The sequence below is a fragment of the Macaca nemestrina genome, chromosome 7 (assembly GCF_043159975.1).
Source record: "Macaca nemestrina isolate mMacNem1 chromosome 7, mMacNem.hap1, whole genome shotgun sequence".
Taxonomy (NCBI): Eukaryota; Metazoa; Chordata; class Mammalia; order Primates; family Cercopithecidae; genus Macaca; species Macaca nemestrina.
In genome coordinates, this window is record NC_092131.1 from 170,753,369 (window position 1) to 170,770,668 (window position 17,300).

At 40.9% G+C, this 17,300-nt stretch overlaps 1 protein-coding gene across 13 annotated transcripts in view; it reads right to left on the minus strand.

The window, feature by feature from the left end:
* The window catches only part of LOC105497535 (tight junction protein 1), a 364,046-nt gene that overhangs the window by 50,798 nt on the left and 295,948 nt on the right, over positions 1-17,300 (minus strand). For all 13 annotated transcript variants that reach the window (XM_071067225.1, XM_071067227.1, XM_071067223.1 and 10 more), the window contains 4 exons: positions 17,021-17,297; positions 13,075-13,178; positions 12,342-12,510; positions 11,881-12,028 (listed from right to left, as the gene is read on the minus strand). In XM_071067225.1, coding sequence (XP_070923326.1) covers positions 11,881-12,028; positions 12,342-12,510; positions 13,075-13,178; positions 17,021-17,297 — 698 coding nt within the window. The remainder of the gene's footprint in view (positions 1-11,880; positions 12,029-12,341; positions 12,511-13,074; positions 13,179-17,020; positions 17,298-17,300) is intronic.

Below are 17,300 nucleotides of genomic sequence, written 5' to 3' on the forward strand. Positions count from 1 at the left end.
GACAGAGTGGATAAAGAAAATGTGGTACATACACACCATGGAATACTATGCAGCCATAAAAAAGAACAACATCATGTCTTTTGCCAGAACGCGGGTGGTGCTGGAGGCCATTACCCTTAGCAAACTAAATGCAGGAACAGAAAACCAAACATGGCATGTTCTCACTTACAAGTGAGAGCTAAATGGTAAGAACTTATGAACACAAAGAAGGAAAACAGCAGACACTGGGGTCTACTTGAGGGGGTAGGGTGGGAGGAGCGAGAACAAGAGAAAACTATAGATATTGGGTTTAGTATCTGGGTGATGAAATAGTATGCACCAAACACAATGACACGTTTACCTATGTAACAAACCTGCACGTGTACCCCTAAACCTAAAGGTCAAAAAAATTAAAAAAAAAAAAAAAAAAAAAAAATTCACTAGTCAGAAGATGGTTACCTCTCCGCATTTGAATAGGAAAAAAAAAAAAAAAAGAAATGCTCATCAATATTAGGATGTTTGAACAATAATTTTTAGCCTGTTGGCAAAGTTGCACAGGTTAAGCATCCCCTGCCTGAAATGCTTGGGACCAGAACTGTTTTGGATTTCGGATTTTGGAATATGTGCATCATACTGGTTACCCACTGAACAGCCCTAATCTGAAAATGCAAAACCTGAAATGCATTTCCCTTGAGTGTCATGTTGGCACTTAAGTTTTGCATTTTGGAGCATTTTGGATTTTGCACTTTCAGATTACCTATGCTCAACCTGTATGTAAGTTTCAGAGAAAATTAAGCAATATGTGACAGAAACTATGTACAGTAAGATGAAATAATATTTATAGTTCTCAAATGTTGAAGAAAACAATTATGGAAGGTAGAGGAAAAGGTGTGTAAATAAAAAACTAGATCTTTAATTTAAAAGCTAAGACCACATAAGGATATTTTAGTCAACAATGGACCCCAAAGACAATGGTGGTCCCTCAAGATTAAAATATTGTAGTTTTACTGTCCTTTTCTATATTTAAGATACACAAAAGCTAACTGCTGTTTCAACTGCCTAGAGTATTCGGTACAGTACTATGCCGTACAAGTTTGTAGCCTAGGAGCAATAGGCTATACCATATAGCCTAGGTGTGCGGCAGGCTCTACCACCTAGGTTTGTGTAAGTACACTCTATGATGTTCACACAAGGTAGCCTAGGCGTGCGGCAGGCTCCACCACCTAGGTTTGTGTAAGTACACTCTATGATGTTCACACAAGGTAGCTTAGGCGTGCGGCAGGCTCCACCACCTAGGTTTGTGTAAGTACTCTACGATGTTCACACAAGGATGCATTTCTCAGAAGGCATCCCCATCAAGTGACACACGACTGCACATTATATGCTCTACCTGCATGTATATTTGGACTTACTCAGCACTCTTAGAAAACTCCTAATACAGAGTGGACTGTACAGATAAGAGCTTTTGATCCCAAATATATGACCTTAACTTGGTCAAATGTGAATTTAGGCTAAAAATTTCTGATTCAAAATATTCAATTTTACTGTCATGTATTTGCTGTATTATAAGCTGTATCAATGCTGACACATCTTTTACTTTAGGATTTAGTAGAGGCATTTCTCAGGAGGAACAATGAATGAAGAGATTAAATAACTGTTACAAAGTTTTAATCTTCTGAAAATACTGCTTTTAAGCTTCTCAGAAGTAACCATTTTCATAAAATGGATTTGCTAAATATAAACTGGACTGTTTTTCTATTTGTGAAAACACATTCCCCAAACACTTTAGAACACAGTTTAGGCCTTAGATGAACTCTGCTGGTTTCAGGGAATTAGTGTAACAAAATGTCAATAGGTAGAATGCAAAATGTCAATCTTGACAATCCAAATTTCCCACATTTCAATTTTATCCTGTTAGTCTGAACTTTTACTGTAATAGAATTTTTTCAATATTGTACCTGCTTATGACTAATTGTGCTCACTTTTATAAAACTTTATAGGGTAGAACAAAAAAGGTAAACACCTGTTGTCCCACTAGAGGGAAACATAAAATGGGTCTGTTAAAATAGCTATAAATATGAGGAAGAACAAAATCTAACCAAGCAGTGGCTCAGATCATACCCTGCAAATCAAATACTCTGCAGTTATGCAGGGACTACAGGAAGATCAGTGAAATATCTTTTCAATGATACCCACTCAGTAATCAGCAAGAAGCAAAGTGTCACCATCAACTGTGAGCTCTCTCAGTATTCCCAGCTCCTACAGTGCAAGTCTTGGCCCACCCTGGGCTCTGCAACATTACTAAGTAAAATACAAAACAAAGCAAACAAGCCCAGCAACAAGCATTAAGATATAAGAAAACCACTGTAATTATTTTCCCTATGTATATATATTTTTTGAATTTAAAAACAAAACAGAACTATTTTAACATTCCAGACAAAGCATTTGGAAACTTTTTCTGTAACTGACTCCCTTGGCCACATAGTCTCTGTAACTTCTCGATTATACCACTGTGGAATGGGTTTCCAATAAAACTTTACAAAACTAGGAGGCTGGATTTAGCCCACATGGTGCAGTCTGCCAACTCCAGTTCTAGACAACAGTGATGATACTTTGCTCATCTAATTATCATGAAGAACAAGCTTGTGTGTTTTTCTCAGAATTCTCTCCATATGTTTGCTCTCTAAGAAAAGAATATCACACAGAGGAACATAAGTAGGTCATGACAACAATGGAACTCTGGTAGATTTTAGTTTCCTGAAGATTAAGTAGTAATTAAGCTACGGAATTTCTTTCTCTACACCAGGAAGGTCAAAGATTTCGGTCAAAGAGCCAACAGTTTTAATCCTGGCCCCAATCCCATGTCAACAACATAACCCTGGACTTTATCGCAACCTCACAATTTTAGTTTGCTTAACTATAGAATGAGGAAATCTCAGAAATGGTTAAATACAAGAAGATAAGAAAGCACATTTGGAAATTCTAACTTATGATACTATTATTACTACTATGAATCATCATAATAATTACAGTAGCGACATTATGTGCCAGGTATTGTAATAACTAATTTCTCCCCATTCTGTAACGTATGACCTGCCTGCTTCACTGCATATGGGGTTTCAAGGTTATGCAAGTAACCAATGGTAGGCTGGGACATGAACCCAGGAAGTCTGGCTCCAAAGCCCTAAGAAATCACTATATTCTATCACTTCTCACAACATGAAGATGAAGAGGTTTATTATTCTCAGCAGATAATCGCACATCCTAAAAATATACAAAAGTATTCCGAAATCTAGGAAGAGAATAGGGCAGGGCTGATGGCTGCCAAAACAGACTTCCTTTTACACTCAAGTGAAACCTTTCTCACAGAGACCAAGTCATTTTTTAAATTAATTCTTTAAAGATAATTTACATACAATTTGTAAAACAAAAAGACACTTATACAGCCAAAATTAAATAACAAAAACAAAAGACTATATATGGAAGTCCCTTAGCATTTTTTTACACTAGCATTTTACTCTTATAATGTATCTAAGTTGTTTCTCAAGATGCAGGGCATGCTCTAAATTAAAACTCCACAGTTACAGGATTTGAAAATTAAACTTTGGGGTGGAAATGAAACCTTTAAGTAACTGGTATTTATATCTTGTCTGCAGGCAGATTACTAAATTTTCAGGAATTAAATTCTTACCACGAAAAATCTGAAAAGAACCTGGAGTTTTTTCCTTCTGTAGTTGAAGTTACCTTTTCTTTTATATACTACACTTTCTAACCAGTAGTTCCCACATCTAGCAGTGCACAGAAAGATACTAAGGGAGGAGACCACCCCTCGTATCGTCTTATGCCCAATTTCTGCCGCCAAAGAAAGAAGTAAAAACTAAAAGGCAGAAATGAAACCCACAGGCAGACAGTCCGGGGCCGCACCTTGGGCCTGGTAGTTAAAGATCGACCCCTGACCTAATCGGTTGTTATCTATAGATTACAGACATTGTATAGAAAAGCACTGTGAACATCCCTATCCTGTTTTGTTCTGATATAATTACCCGTGCATGCAGCCCCCAGATTGAGCTGCTTGCTCAATCGATCACGACCCTCTCACATGCACCCCCTTGCGAGCCCTAAAAAGGGTCAGGAATTGCTCACTCAGGGGGCTCGGCTCTTCAGACAGGAGTCTTGCCAATGACCCTGGCCAAATAAATCCCTTCCTTATTTAACTTGCTGTCTGGGGTTTTGCAGATTATGGATTCCAAACTTTGCAGTACTAGCCAAACCTTTCCACGCGGTTACAAAGGGGGATGACCAGGAGCCTTTTGAATGGGGGCGTCTACAACAGCAAGCCTTTTGTAAGTTAAAGGAAAAACTTACGTTGGCTCCAGCCCTAGGACTACCAGATTTGACAAGGCCCTTTATACTCTGTGTGTCAGAAAGAGGAAAAACGGCAGCTGGAGTTTTAACCCTGGCCAAGGCCAGTGGCCTGTCTCTCAAAACAACTAGATGGGGTTTCCAAAGGCAGGCCACCATGTCTAAGGGCCCTGGCAGCAACAGCCCTGTTAGTACAAGAAGCAGATAAACCCTTGGGCAAAATCTGAATATAAAGGGTCCCCATGCTGTGGTAACTTTGATGAATACCAAAGGACATCATTGGCTAACAAATGCTAGATTAACCAATTACTAGAGGAAGTGTGGAAACCTCAGAGGGTGGCAGTCATGCAATGCAGGGGACACCAGCGAGCCTCCACCTCAGTGGCCTTAGGAAACTCTCGAGCTGATTCAGAAGCTCGAAAAGCAGGAGCTACCCCTTACCCGGCATTGGTAGTAGCCCCCTCACTCCCTCAAACACCTGACCTGGTACGTACCTATCCTAAGAAAGAAAAAGACTTCTTCCATGCAGAAGCGGGGCAAGCAATAAGAGGAGGATGGATCAGACTGCTAGATGGGAGGGTAGCTGTGCCGCAGTTGCTGGGAGCCACAATCGTATTGGCGGTGCACAAAACCATTCATCTAGGTCAAAACACTCTTAGGCCAGTACTTCTACGTCTCACACTTGCCAGTTCTTGCCAAAGCAGTAGCACAACGGTGCGTTACTTGCCGACAGCACAACGCAAGGCAAGGCCCTACTGCTCCACCCAGCATACAAGCTTATGGAGCGGCTCCTTTGGAGGATCTTCAGGTGGATTTCACAGAAATGCTGAAATGTGGAGGTAACAAGTATTTGCTGGTTCTTGTGTGTACTTACTCTGGGTGGGTGGAGGCTTATCCAATACGAACTGAAAAGGCCTACGAGGTAACCTGTGTGCTTCTCTGAGATCTCATTCCTAGGTTTGGACTGCCCTTACAAATCGGCTCAGATAACGGGCCGGCGTTTATGGCTGACTTGGTACAGAAGACAGCAAAGGCATTAGGAATCACTTGGAAGCTACATGCCACCTACCGACCTGAGAGTTCCGGAAAGGTGGAGCAAATGAATCTGACTGTCAAAAAAAGTTTAGGGAAAGTATGTCAGGAAACAGGATTAAAGTGGATACAGGCTCTTCCTATGGTATTGTTTAAAATTAGATGCACTCCTTCTAAGAAAAAAGGATACTCCCCTTATGAAATACTGTATCATAGGCCTCCTCCTATACTACGGTGGCTTCCAGGCACTCCCTGAGAGTTAGGTGACATTGAATTACAGCGACAGCTACAGGCTTTAGGAAAAATTACACAAACAATCTCAACTTGGGTAAATGAGAGGTGTCCCATCAGCTTATTCTCCCCAGTTCACCCTTTCTCTCCAGGTGATCGTGTGTGGACCAAGGACTGGAACGTAGCCCCTTTGCGGCCACGGTGGAAAGGACCTCAGACTGCCATCCTGACCACCCCCACGGCTGTAAAGGTAGAAGGAATCCCAGCCTGGATCCACCACAGCCATGTGAAACCTGCAGCCGAGGAAACCTGGGAGGCAAAAACTGAGCCCGGACAACCCCTGCAAAGTGACCTTGAGGAGGACAACGAGCCCTGCTCCAGTCACACCTGGAAGCTGACTGGTCTACACACGGCCGAAGCATGAGGAGAATCATCGTGGGACTCATTTTCCTTATAACGTGGACTTGTATAGTAAAAGCTTCCACTGATTTTCCCTGCATGGAAAACTGCTCTCAGTGTATACATCAGGTTACCGAGGTAGGGCAACAAGTTAAACAATCTTTCTGTTCTATAGTTACTATGAATGCCTAGGAACTTTAAAAGGAACATGTTTATATAATGACACTCAGGACGAGGTATGTAGCCCAGGAAACAACAGACCAGATGTGTGTTATGACCCCTCTGAGCCTCCCATGTCTACAGTTTTTGAAATAAGATTAAGGACTGAAGATTGGTGGGGACTCATAAATGATACAAGTAAAGTATTAGGCAGAACAGAAGAAAAAGGGGGCCCAAACGCATAATCTTGAAATTTGATGCCTGTGCCATCATTAATAGCAGTAAGTTAGGAAGGGGGTGTGGCTCTTTCAGTTGGGAAAAAGGCTATATGACCGAAAATAAGTACATTTGTCATGAATTAGGACTGTGTGGAAATGAATGTGGATACTGGTCTTGTGTCATTTGGGCCATTTGGATAAAAAATGAAAAGGATCCAGTTCACCTTCAGAAAGGTAAAAATGGCCCTTCCTGCACTAAGGGACAATGTAACCCCTTAGAGCTAGTAATAACCAATCCCCTTGATCCTCACTGGAAAAAAGGGGAGCGTGTGACCTTAGGAATCGATGGGGCTGGACTGGATCCTTGAGTAAATATCTTGGTTCGAGGAGAAGTTTACAAATGCTCTCCTGGGCCAGTGTTTCAAACTTTCTATGATGAACTAAATGTACCAGTACCAGAAATTCCAGGAAAAACAAGAAATTTGTTTTTGAAATTTGCTGAGCATGTAGCCCAGTCTCTCAGTGTCACTTCATGTTATGTATGTGGAGGAACTGTAATGGGAGATCAATGGCCATGGGAAGCCCGAGAATTAGTACCTACAGACCCAGTTCCTGATGAATTCCCAGCTCAAAAGAATCACACTGATAATTTCTCGGTCCTAAAAGCCTCAATTATTGGACAACATTGCATAGCTAGTGAAGGAAAAGAATTCACTCACCCCGTAGGACGATTTAGTTGTCTGGGACAGAAACTGTATAATGGTACCACAAAAACAGTCACTTGGTGGAGTTCAAATCAAACAGAGAGGAATCCATTTAGTAAGTTCCCAAAGTTGCAAAACCGTGTGGACCCACCCAGAGTCCCACCGGGACTGGACAGCCCCCACTGGATTATACTGGATATGTGGGCATAGAGCTTATGCCAAATTACCTGACCAGTGGGCAGGTAGTTGTGTTATTGGCACTATTAAACCATCTTTCTTCCTACTGCCCATAAAAACAGGTGAACTCCTGGGTTTCCCTGTCTACGCTTCCTGCAAAAAGAGAAGCACAGCTATAGGAAATTGGAAAGATGATGAATGGCCCCCTGAGAGAATCATACAATATTATGGGCTTGCTACTTGGGCACAAGATGGCTCGTGGGGATACCGGACCCCCATTTACACGATCAACCGAATCATACGATTATAAGCTGCCTTAGAAATAATCACTAATAAAACCGGCAGAGCCTTGACTATTCTGGCCCAGCAAGAAACTCAAGATTAGAAATGCTATCTATCAAAATAGATTGGCTCTCGACTACTTGCTAGCAGCTAAAGGAGGAGTCTGTGGGAAATTTAACCTTACTAATTGCTGTCTACAAATAGATGATCAAGGGCAAGTAGTTGAAGACATAGTTAGAGATATGACAAACTGGCACATGTGCCTGTGCAAGTGTGGCATGGATTTGATCCTGGGGCCATGTTTGGAAAATGGTTCCCAGCACTAGGAGGATTTAAAATTCTTATAATAGGAGTTATAATAATAATAGGAACCTGCCTACTGCTCCCTTGTTTGCTACCTGTACTTCTTCAAATGATAAAAAGCTTCGTCGTTACCTTAGTTCACCAAAATGCTTCAGCACAAGTGTACTATATGAATCACTATCGATCTATCTTGCAGAAAGACATGGGTAGTGAAAATGAAAATGAGAACTCCCATTAATAAAATGAGTGAGAGTCTCAACAGGGGGGAATAAGGGAGGAGACCACCCCTCATATCATCTTATGCCCAATTTCTGCCGCCAAAGAAAGAAGTAAAAACTAAAAGGCAGAAATGACATCCACAGGCAGACAGCCCGGCACCGCACCCTGGGCCTGGTAGTTAAAGATCGACCCCTGACCTAATCGGTTATGTTATCTATAGATTACAGACATTGTATAGAAATGCACTGTGAAAATCCCCATCTTGTTTTGTTCCGATCTAATTACTGGTGCATGCAGCCCCCAGTCACGTACCCCCTGCTTGCTCAATCGATCACAACCCCCTCACATGCACTCCCTTAGAGTTGTGAGCCCTTAAAAGGGACAGGAATTGCTCACCTGGGGGGCTCGGCTCTTGAGACAGGAGTCTTGCTGATGCCCCTGGCCAAATAAACCCCCTCCTTATTTAACTCGGTGTCTGAGGAGTTCTGTCTGCGGCTCGTCCTGCTACAATACCCGGAGCTTAAAAAAAAAACATACAGCTGACCCTTGAAGAACATGGGACTGAACTGCGGGGGTCCATTTATACGCAAATTTTCTTCCACTTCTGCCACCATGATACAGAAAGACCAACCCATTCCTCAGACAACTAAATGTGAAAACAAGGATGAAGGAAATGAAGGGTGAAGGAAATTGAGGATGAAGACCTTTATGATGATCCACTTCCACTTAATGAACAGTAAATGTATTTTCTCTTCCTTATGGTTTTCTTATTAACACTTTTTCTTTAGCTTACTTTAAGAATACTGTATATAATACATCTAACCTACAAACTTTGTACCGTTTATGTTCTCAGTAAGCTTCCAATCAACAGTAGGCTGTTAATAGTTAAGTTTCTGGGTAGTTAAAAATCACAGGCGGGTTTCTGACTGCGTGTCAGGGTAGGAGGAGGTTCTGGTCCCCCTAACCCCCGGGTTGTTCGAGGGTCAATGTACTGCCTGCCTCCGTCTCAGATGAACTGAAAGCAAGCCCCACAAGTTTGTATTCTTAAAAGTCCCCATATTACTGGTGCAACACATGAGAACACTTAAGATTCCTAGGAGAGATAAAACATCACAATATAATACAAAAATAGTAATTTTAGGGGGAAAAAAACCCCTCAACTTTTAAGTTAAGGTTATAGATTCTACGTGTTAAGGAACTCTAAATGAAGAAAGTAGATATCAGAAAGAATTTTCTAAGATTTAGAATTTGTTTACAATGTAAACTAATGGCCAAACATTTGAGATTTTAAGACTGCTCTATTTAAAAGGGGAAATCATGTCCAAATTACTTAAGTACGGTTTCTAGCTGAGAAGGGATGTTAAAATTACAGCTGCTCCCATGAATCATCAAAGGTGCTATATCACTGTGTGTATTTGTGTTGCAGCAGTAATCCTTTTCCTGATAACATCTATGCTGTGCCAGGAAGATTTTTAGAATATATTAATTGCAGCAATTAAAAATCATCACCAGTTATAAGCCAACTTTACACGTAACATGCCATAATATTCCTTTAAAAAATCATTACATCCTTAAAATAAACACCAGGGTTCTTACAATTTATAAATCTAAGTTTGAAATTTAGAAATAATCGGCTTCACAAATACATAAAAACTACAGTGGATACGAATTAGCAACCACATTCATAGCTCTTACAAGTTATCCTCTTCTCTTACTAGTTTCCATTTTAGTAGAATGTGAAACACTTTTGTGAATATACAGTTTTAACTACCGTGTCACTATGGTTTTTTACAAACTTTAAAAAGGCTCTCTCCTGGCTAGGTATGCCTCCCTTCTCTTACTTCTCCCTTGCCTCTTCAACTTCCTAAAAGAATGTGCGCCCTGTTATCCAGTTCTCTGACTTCTTTCCAAATTGTGTCTCTTAGCAATTTTAGTGACTTCTATGGCTTCTGCTAACACCTCTATGCAAGTTAAGTCTCAATTCAGCATCTCGAATCCAAAATCTTCTCTTCAGATCTAGAAGAGATGACCAAATTTTCTTTCCAGCTTCACTGAGGTCTGACAAATAAACATTATATCCATTAAAGGTGTACAACAGTGAGGTTTTGATATACATATTCAGATGATGACTGCAACCAAGTTAATTAACATATATATCCATGCCTCACAGTTACTTTTCTTAATGTGTCAAAAGAATACCATAAGATCTACTCTCATATACATTATTACTCGATACCACACTGCAAATTAGGTCTCCAGAACTTACTCATCTTATAACTGAAACTGTGTACCCTTTAACCAACATCTCCCCATTCCTCCCCACCCCAATCCCTGGTATCCACCATTCTACTGTCTGTTTCTGAGTCCAACTTGTTCAGGTTCCACAGTAAGTGAGGGCATGCAGTGTTTGTGTTTCTGTGTCTGGTTTATTTCGCTTAGCACAATGCCCTCCAGCTTCATCCATGTTGTTCCAAATGGCAGGATTTCCTTCTTTTAAAAGGCTGAATTATATTTCACTGTGTGTGTGAACATATACACCACATTTTCTTTATCAATTCATGTGTTGGACATTTAGGTTGACTCCATACCTTGGCTATTGTGAATAGCGCTGCAACAAACATGAGAGTGCAGATATCTCTTCGAGACAGTGATGTCACTTCCTTTGGACACATACCCAGAAGTGGAACTGCTGGATCATGTGCTAGTTCTAGTTTTATTTTTTGAGGAACCTCCATATTGTTTTCCAGAATGGCCGTATCAATTTACATTCCCATCAACAACATATAAGGGTTCCCTTTTCTTCTAAACTGTCTCTTCAGCCCTGGACTCATGTTTCAAGTGATCTTCATGTGGACTGCAGTTAACCATGGGTCAGTTGGTGGCCTACAGAGCCTTGGGAGTCTCCAGAAATCGTATGCAATTGCTGCGTGTATGTGCACATGCAAATTGTCTGGAGAGAAGGATCGTAATTTTCTTCAGATTCTCAAATGCACATGTGACTCTAAAGAAAGATAAACTCAGGTAGGTCACATACTACCACTATACCAGAACCTCTGGCATAAATACTAGTGTTTTGTTTTGTTTTTGAGAAAGAGTTCCCCTCTGTCACTGAGGCTGGAGTGCAGTGGTGCAATCTTGGCTCACTGCAACCGCTGCTTCCCAGGTTCAAGCAATTCTCATGTCTCAGCCTTGCAAGTAGCTGGGATTACAAGCATGTGCCAACACGCCTAGCTAATATTTGCATTTTTAGTAGAGACAGAGTTTCACCATGTCAGCCAGGCTGGTCTCAATCTCCTGGCCTCAAGGGATCCACCCACCTCGGCCTCCCAAAGTGCTGGGATTACAGGTGTGAGCCACCATGCCCAGCCAACACTAGTGTATTTTTAAAAGAGAAAAAAGTCCAGGTTAAGGTGTTTATTAAAGGACTTCTATAGTTAACTTTCCCAAGTAGTAGATTCCTGAAGCTTGCTAGCATCTTCTAATGCAATAGTATGGCAAACTACAGCTGTGGATCAACCGTTTTTGTAAATACAGTTTTATGGGAACATAATCTGTCTATTCACTACATACTGTCTATGGCTGCTTTTGCAGTTGAGCAGTGACAAGAACTGTATGGCCTGGAAGACTGAAATATGTTTACTATCTGACCCTTTAAGGAAAAGTTTGCAGTTATTTTAGATTTAAAAAATGTCTAAATTGAGAAAAACAGATCTAATCTTGAATAATCAAAAGAAATCCATCTTTTATTTGTAAGCAGTTTTAGATACTGGTATCAAACAAAACCCCTGTATTTTTTTAAAAATACAGTGTCTTACCTGCCATTGCTTGGCTGCTGTGGAGAGTGTCTGGAATGATCAGAAGGCTCTGACCGCTGGTCAGGAGATCGTGACCGGCTGCGGCGGGGAGGCCTATCGTGTGATCGACCAGAATGATCTGAGGCCAGTGACTGAATTTCTGAAATGTCTGTTAATAAAAGAGTGCTACTTATTTTCCCACAAAAATAATTAGTCAAGTATAAAGTACTCCAGTAATAATGAAGATAAGCTAGTAAGTAAAATTATATATAAAATGGAAAATTTATGCATTAATTTCATCAGCCAGCGATCAAATCAATAGTGGTGAGTTGTCTACAGGAAAAAAAATATATAAAACTTTTAGATTTTGAAGGTGTTTGGCTGGTAGAAAATTATCATTTCTTTCAAAGATGTCCAGTCTCCCTAGTGTTTTTAAGAAAATAGGTCACTTAGAGGGGGCCTTGAAACAGAGTCACACTCACCGTCTCTCTCAGAGGCATTAGCAGAGTGGATGCTGTCAGACAGATCAGGGACATTCAACAGCGTAGCCCGTTCATCTCTTTGAACTACCATTTTTAATTTGCCTTTAGACCTTTCTATCAATGTCTTTGCATCTGTCAATGACATATTTTCTGTCACAGTACCATTTATCTGCAACAGAAAATAAATTATAGGTTTCAAGTAAATGATAAAATACAAATGTTAACTTGGTTTGTTATAAACAGAAATATCCAAACCACTCCTTGCTGTAAGACCCAAAATATTCTCTTTATACTTTTCCAAATTATCAAAAGTATTCCACCTTCCTGAGATGATAAAATCTTTACTGCACTGTTGCTGTCAGAAAAACCCAAAGTAGCATCCCCTAACTCCTTCTCAAACGGCTGTCACTTTCTACTACTTATAAACAAACAAATAAGCATTTCAATAATATCTGGAAGCAATTATCAGAATTTTTTAATGTGTAAGAACAGACATATCTTATCTACGAAGTAGTACCGGCTGGTGAATAATTATCTCAGGATGACCCCGTGATACCTAAAGTATCGGTGCCGACATGTAATAATGCATAAAGGGAATTTACATCCCTCTCCCGCAAACATTGATTTTTAATTCTTTTTGGCAAAACTGCTTCAAACAACAGCACAGACTACACGGTAACTCTAGAACTTGTTTTCTATTTCAGTTCATTAAAAAGTAAGAATATGACTGTACCTTCAATACAACATCACCTTCTTGAATATTGCCATCTCTTGCTGCCAAACTATCTTGTGAAATTTCCTTAACAAATATATGGCTTGCCAATCGAAGACCATATTCTGAAATAATTTAAGTAAGTATTTTTAGTGCAACATCCTAAGACAGTTAAATAGATTTCACAAGTATACAACTAAACTAATAGCCACTGCATAGAGTTTTCAAGTACAATCAATAACAAGACATTTTTCTTGGCCACCCTGCAAGTAAGACATTCCCTTTAATTAGCAAGTCTGCAATGTCTCCGTGAAAGCAAAGGGAAAGTGTATGGTTCAAATGAAGGACCGATAGACCATGTTCCCATATTACTGAAAAGGACAAAATCCCCAAGAGGACACCATTTCTTTTTGACCAAGCATTGATACACTAGCTCTTCAGAATGCTTAAGGAATACCATTTTCTTTAAGAGACAGGGTCTCCCTATGTTGCCCAGGCTGGACTCAAATTCCTGGGGTCAAACAACCCTCCTGCCTCAGGCTCCAGAGCAGCTGGGACCAACAGACATGTGTCACACTATGCCTGGCTAGAAAGATAATTCTAAAGAGTAACCTGCTTGAGGTTTGAAAAACTTTGAAAAGATTGACCATTTTATTGAAGAATATTATCATGCATATACTATTTCTATTTTTCCCAGCTCCTAGACCAAAAATATTTCTGATCCTATACACCCCATGACACTGGATAGACATACTCAGAGTACTAGCATGTATTAAATATGAGTGCAAAGGCTTACAACCAGCTAGGCAGATGTGGGCAGGAGTTATTATGCCAGTCCTTTCCTTTAAACAACCAACCAAGTATCCAAGAGTGAGGACACTGATTCTGTCTGTGGGTAAGGAATGTTGGAAGTTGAGTAAATTACTAGCAGAGTCCAGAGAACTGCCCAGGTTCCTGCAACAGCTGCAGAAAAATATATTTTAAGAAAAACAAGAACAATGACTACAACCATCAGTATAATGTCAGTAGTAAAAGGACTGCCCCTGGTTCTGTGAGGAGAGTCTTACTGCATTAAAAACAAAACCAAAAACCAAGATGGAAAACAGAAAATTGTTTTAACATGGGATAAATTAACAAGACTTACTACTGAAGTGTCTAAAAAGTATGTAACAGTAGGCTGGGCGTGGTGACTCACGCCTGTAATCCCAGCACTTTGGGAGGCCAAGGTGGGCAGATCACAAGGTCAGGAGTTCGAGACCAGCCTGGCTAGCATGGTGAAACTCTGTCTTTATTAAAAATACAAAAAATTAGCCGGGCATGGTGGTGCACACCTGTAATCCCAGCTACTTGGGAGGCTGAGGGAGGAGAATTGCTTAAACCTGGGAGGCGGAGGGTGCAGTGAACTGAGATTGTACCACTGCACTCTAAGCCTGAGAGACAAAGTGAGACTCCATCTCAAAAAAAAAAAAAAAAAATTTACATCAGAGTTACAGTTTAACTTAAGACAAATATACAAAGAGTACTCACAGCCAGAAATAGAATCAGGGTAAAGAAAACAGCCTTTTAGGAGATCTGGGCAAGGAATGAGGCAGTCATCCATATGGTCATTACATCACAGAAGGATACGGTATTGGTTAAAAGACTGTTCTTTAGGATTAAACACATATAAATGACCATTACACAGATGATCCCAAAATATTCCTTGTATATTAGTTTGTTTGTTCATTCTAAATATTTCTTGGGGTATATATCAACTAGGTACCAGGCATTAGGGAGAAGCAGCAAACGAGATAGTTCCTGCACTCCGGCAGGAGTCAGTGACAAAAAGGATGTCAGCATGGCAATTCCAAATGCGATGAGTTCAGAGAGCAGAAACACAAGGGTTCTGCACCTACTGGGGGAAGGAGAAGGCCTCCCCGAGGAAGAAATACTAAAGTTAAAACTTTACCTAAGAAAGACCTAAACCTGAAGATGTTTGCGTGGGAGGGGATGCATGGGGTGAGTGAGGGCTGAACAGTTCAAAACAAATGCACCCAAGTTACGAAGAAAAAAACCTGGTGGACCTAATGAAGTCATAAGTCTAGTGTAGCAGAGACTGAGAATTAATGAAGAAAGGGGAAAAAGAGTAAGACAGAAGTGTCACAGAGGATCTATGAAGAAATCTGCAGAATCAACTTAAAGGGATCCAAGAGACAACCTACGAGACCCAGTGAGTCTACGTAAGAGATAACAGTGGCCTGAAAAAGGGTGGAGGCAGTGGAGAAAGAGTGGGATGGATAAGAGTGGTATTCAGGAGTGACGACATTCATCATGCATGGGAAAAAAAGAGATGTCAAGGGTAACTACCATGTCCTCTGGGAATGGCCTGAGAAACTGGATCAATAGGAACACGTTCAACTGAATATGAGAAATACAAAGAAACATTTTAAGAGGGAGATGTGTTTCATTTGAGATGTGCTGTGTTTCAGGGACCTACAGGAACATCTAAGTGAATATGCCTAACAGCTGAAACACAAGAGTGTACAGATTTGGGCTGGAGAAAGAGGTTCTGCCACCAGCAGTGACTGGAAGCAGGGGAGCAGACGAGATTGCCTAAATTGTTATTCAACCTGAGGAAAAGAAAAAAAAAATTACCTTAAGTGGAAAAAAAGATTCTAGGAGAGAAACTGACAGAACATTATGAAGGGCAGGGTGAGGAGAATGAGCCTGCAAAAGATACAGAAAGGTGGGGGGGAAAAAACCAGAGAGATGCAGTATTACCAAAAGAAGACATTATTTTTAAAAATAAGGAGTGGTTAACCATGTGAAATGATACTGTAAGGCAAGCAAGCTAGAGACTGAAAAACTTCCACTAGATTTAGTGTGAACATTTTTGGGGGCAGAGCAGAAAAGATACCAGACCAGAGAGGGTTGAGAGGTAAGTGGTGAAATGAAGTAGAAACAGCAAATGTTGACAACTTCACTGAGACTTCACTGAGAAGTCTGCTCTAGAGTGGGGGTAGGGAGTACCACCTAGGAGATATGCCAAGTGGTAAAGCAGATCAAAGTAAGCCTTGATAATATTCCAACTGTAACACCCCTATATATCAAAATGATCAGTCATGCATGCCCACAGGAGGAGGAAGCCACAGTCAGATCCATTTTTTATCAAATTTAATGAGGTATGAGGGAAGGCAGCTGAGTTTCAGTTTCAAAAACTTCAAAGAAATACTGCATTATAGAGAAATGCCCTACAAGGGGTTCCTTTCCTTAAATTCCTCCATTTAAAAAACAGTCTGGAGTGAGGGGGAAGAAGTCACAGCAGGGCACAATGGCTTCCCACCTGTAATTCCAGCACAGTGGGAGGCCGAGGCAGGTGAACTGCTTGAGCTGACCAGCTTGGGCAACATGGCAAAACCTTGCCTCTACCCAAAATGAAAAAATTAGCTGGACATGGTGGCATGTACTTGTAGTTCCAGCTACCAGGGAGGCTGAAGTGGGAGGACTGCTTGAGCCCAGGAGGCAGAGGTAGCAGGGAGCTGAGATTGTGGCACTGCACTCCAGCCTGGGTGACAGAGCCAGACCTTGTAACAACAACAACAACAACATCACCACCACCACCACCACCCCTACCCCAACCCTCCCCCAAGATTTCTCTCCATGATTACATTACTAACAGTTAAGAAAAACACTGAATTTCCATTTGGTGATGGTGTGACATTTCTTGTTAGCATAATTTGTACTTGGTTATTCTCATCAGGACAAATCTGAAAGCCAACCCCTGGACCATTCACGTGAAGTGCTATCTGTTCCAACAGAGAAAATGAACAGTCCCTGAAGCCTGCCATAACAGGACTTGACTTACAGTGATAGAACACAAACACAAAGACAACAAAGCAAAGACATGAAGAGACAGCAACTGTACTTCTCACTAAAATTAGTTTTAAAGTTTCATGTGAAAATAACAGCAAGAGTTGGCAGAAACTACCTTCATTCTTCCGGGATTTCACCAGTGTGACTTTGGTGGGTTTAGCGGGCTGGCTGGAAGCCACTGACCGCCTGTCTGACCGCGGAGACAAGCTCCTCTCTCTACTTGCACTTCTATCCCTCGGCCAAATCTTCTCACTCCTTCTGTTAACCGCACCACTCCGGCCACTTCTTGGATCATGTATTTCCTCATCGTAACTATCTTCTTCATTATCAGATACTGGTTCAGGATCAGGACGACTTACTGGTATTTGAACTTTCTTCTTCCTTCTAATTGTCTG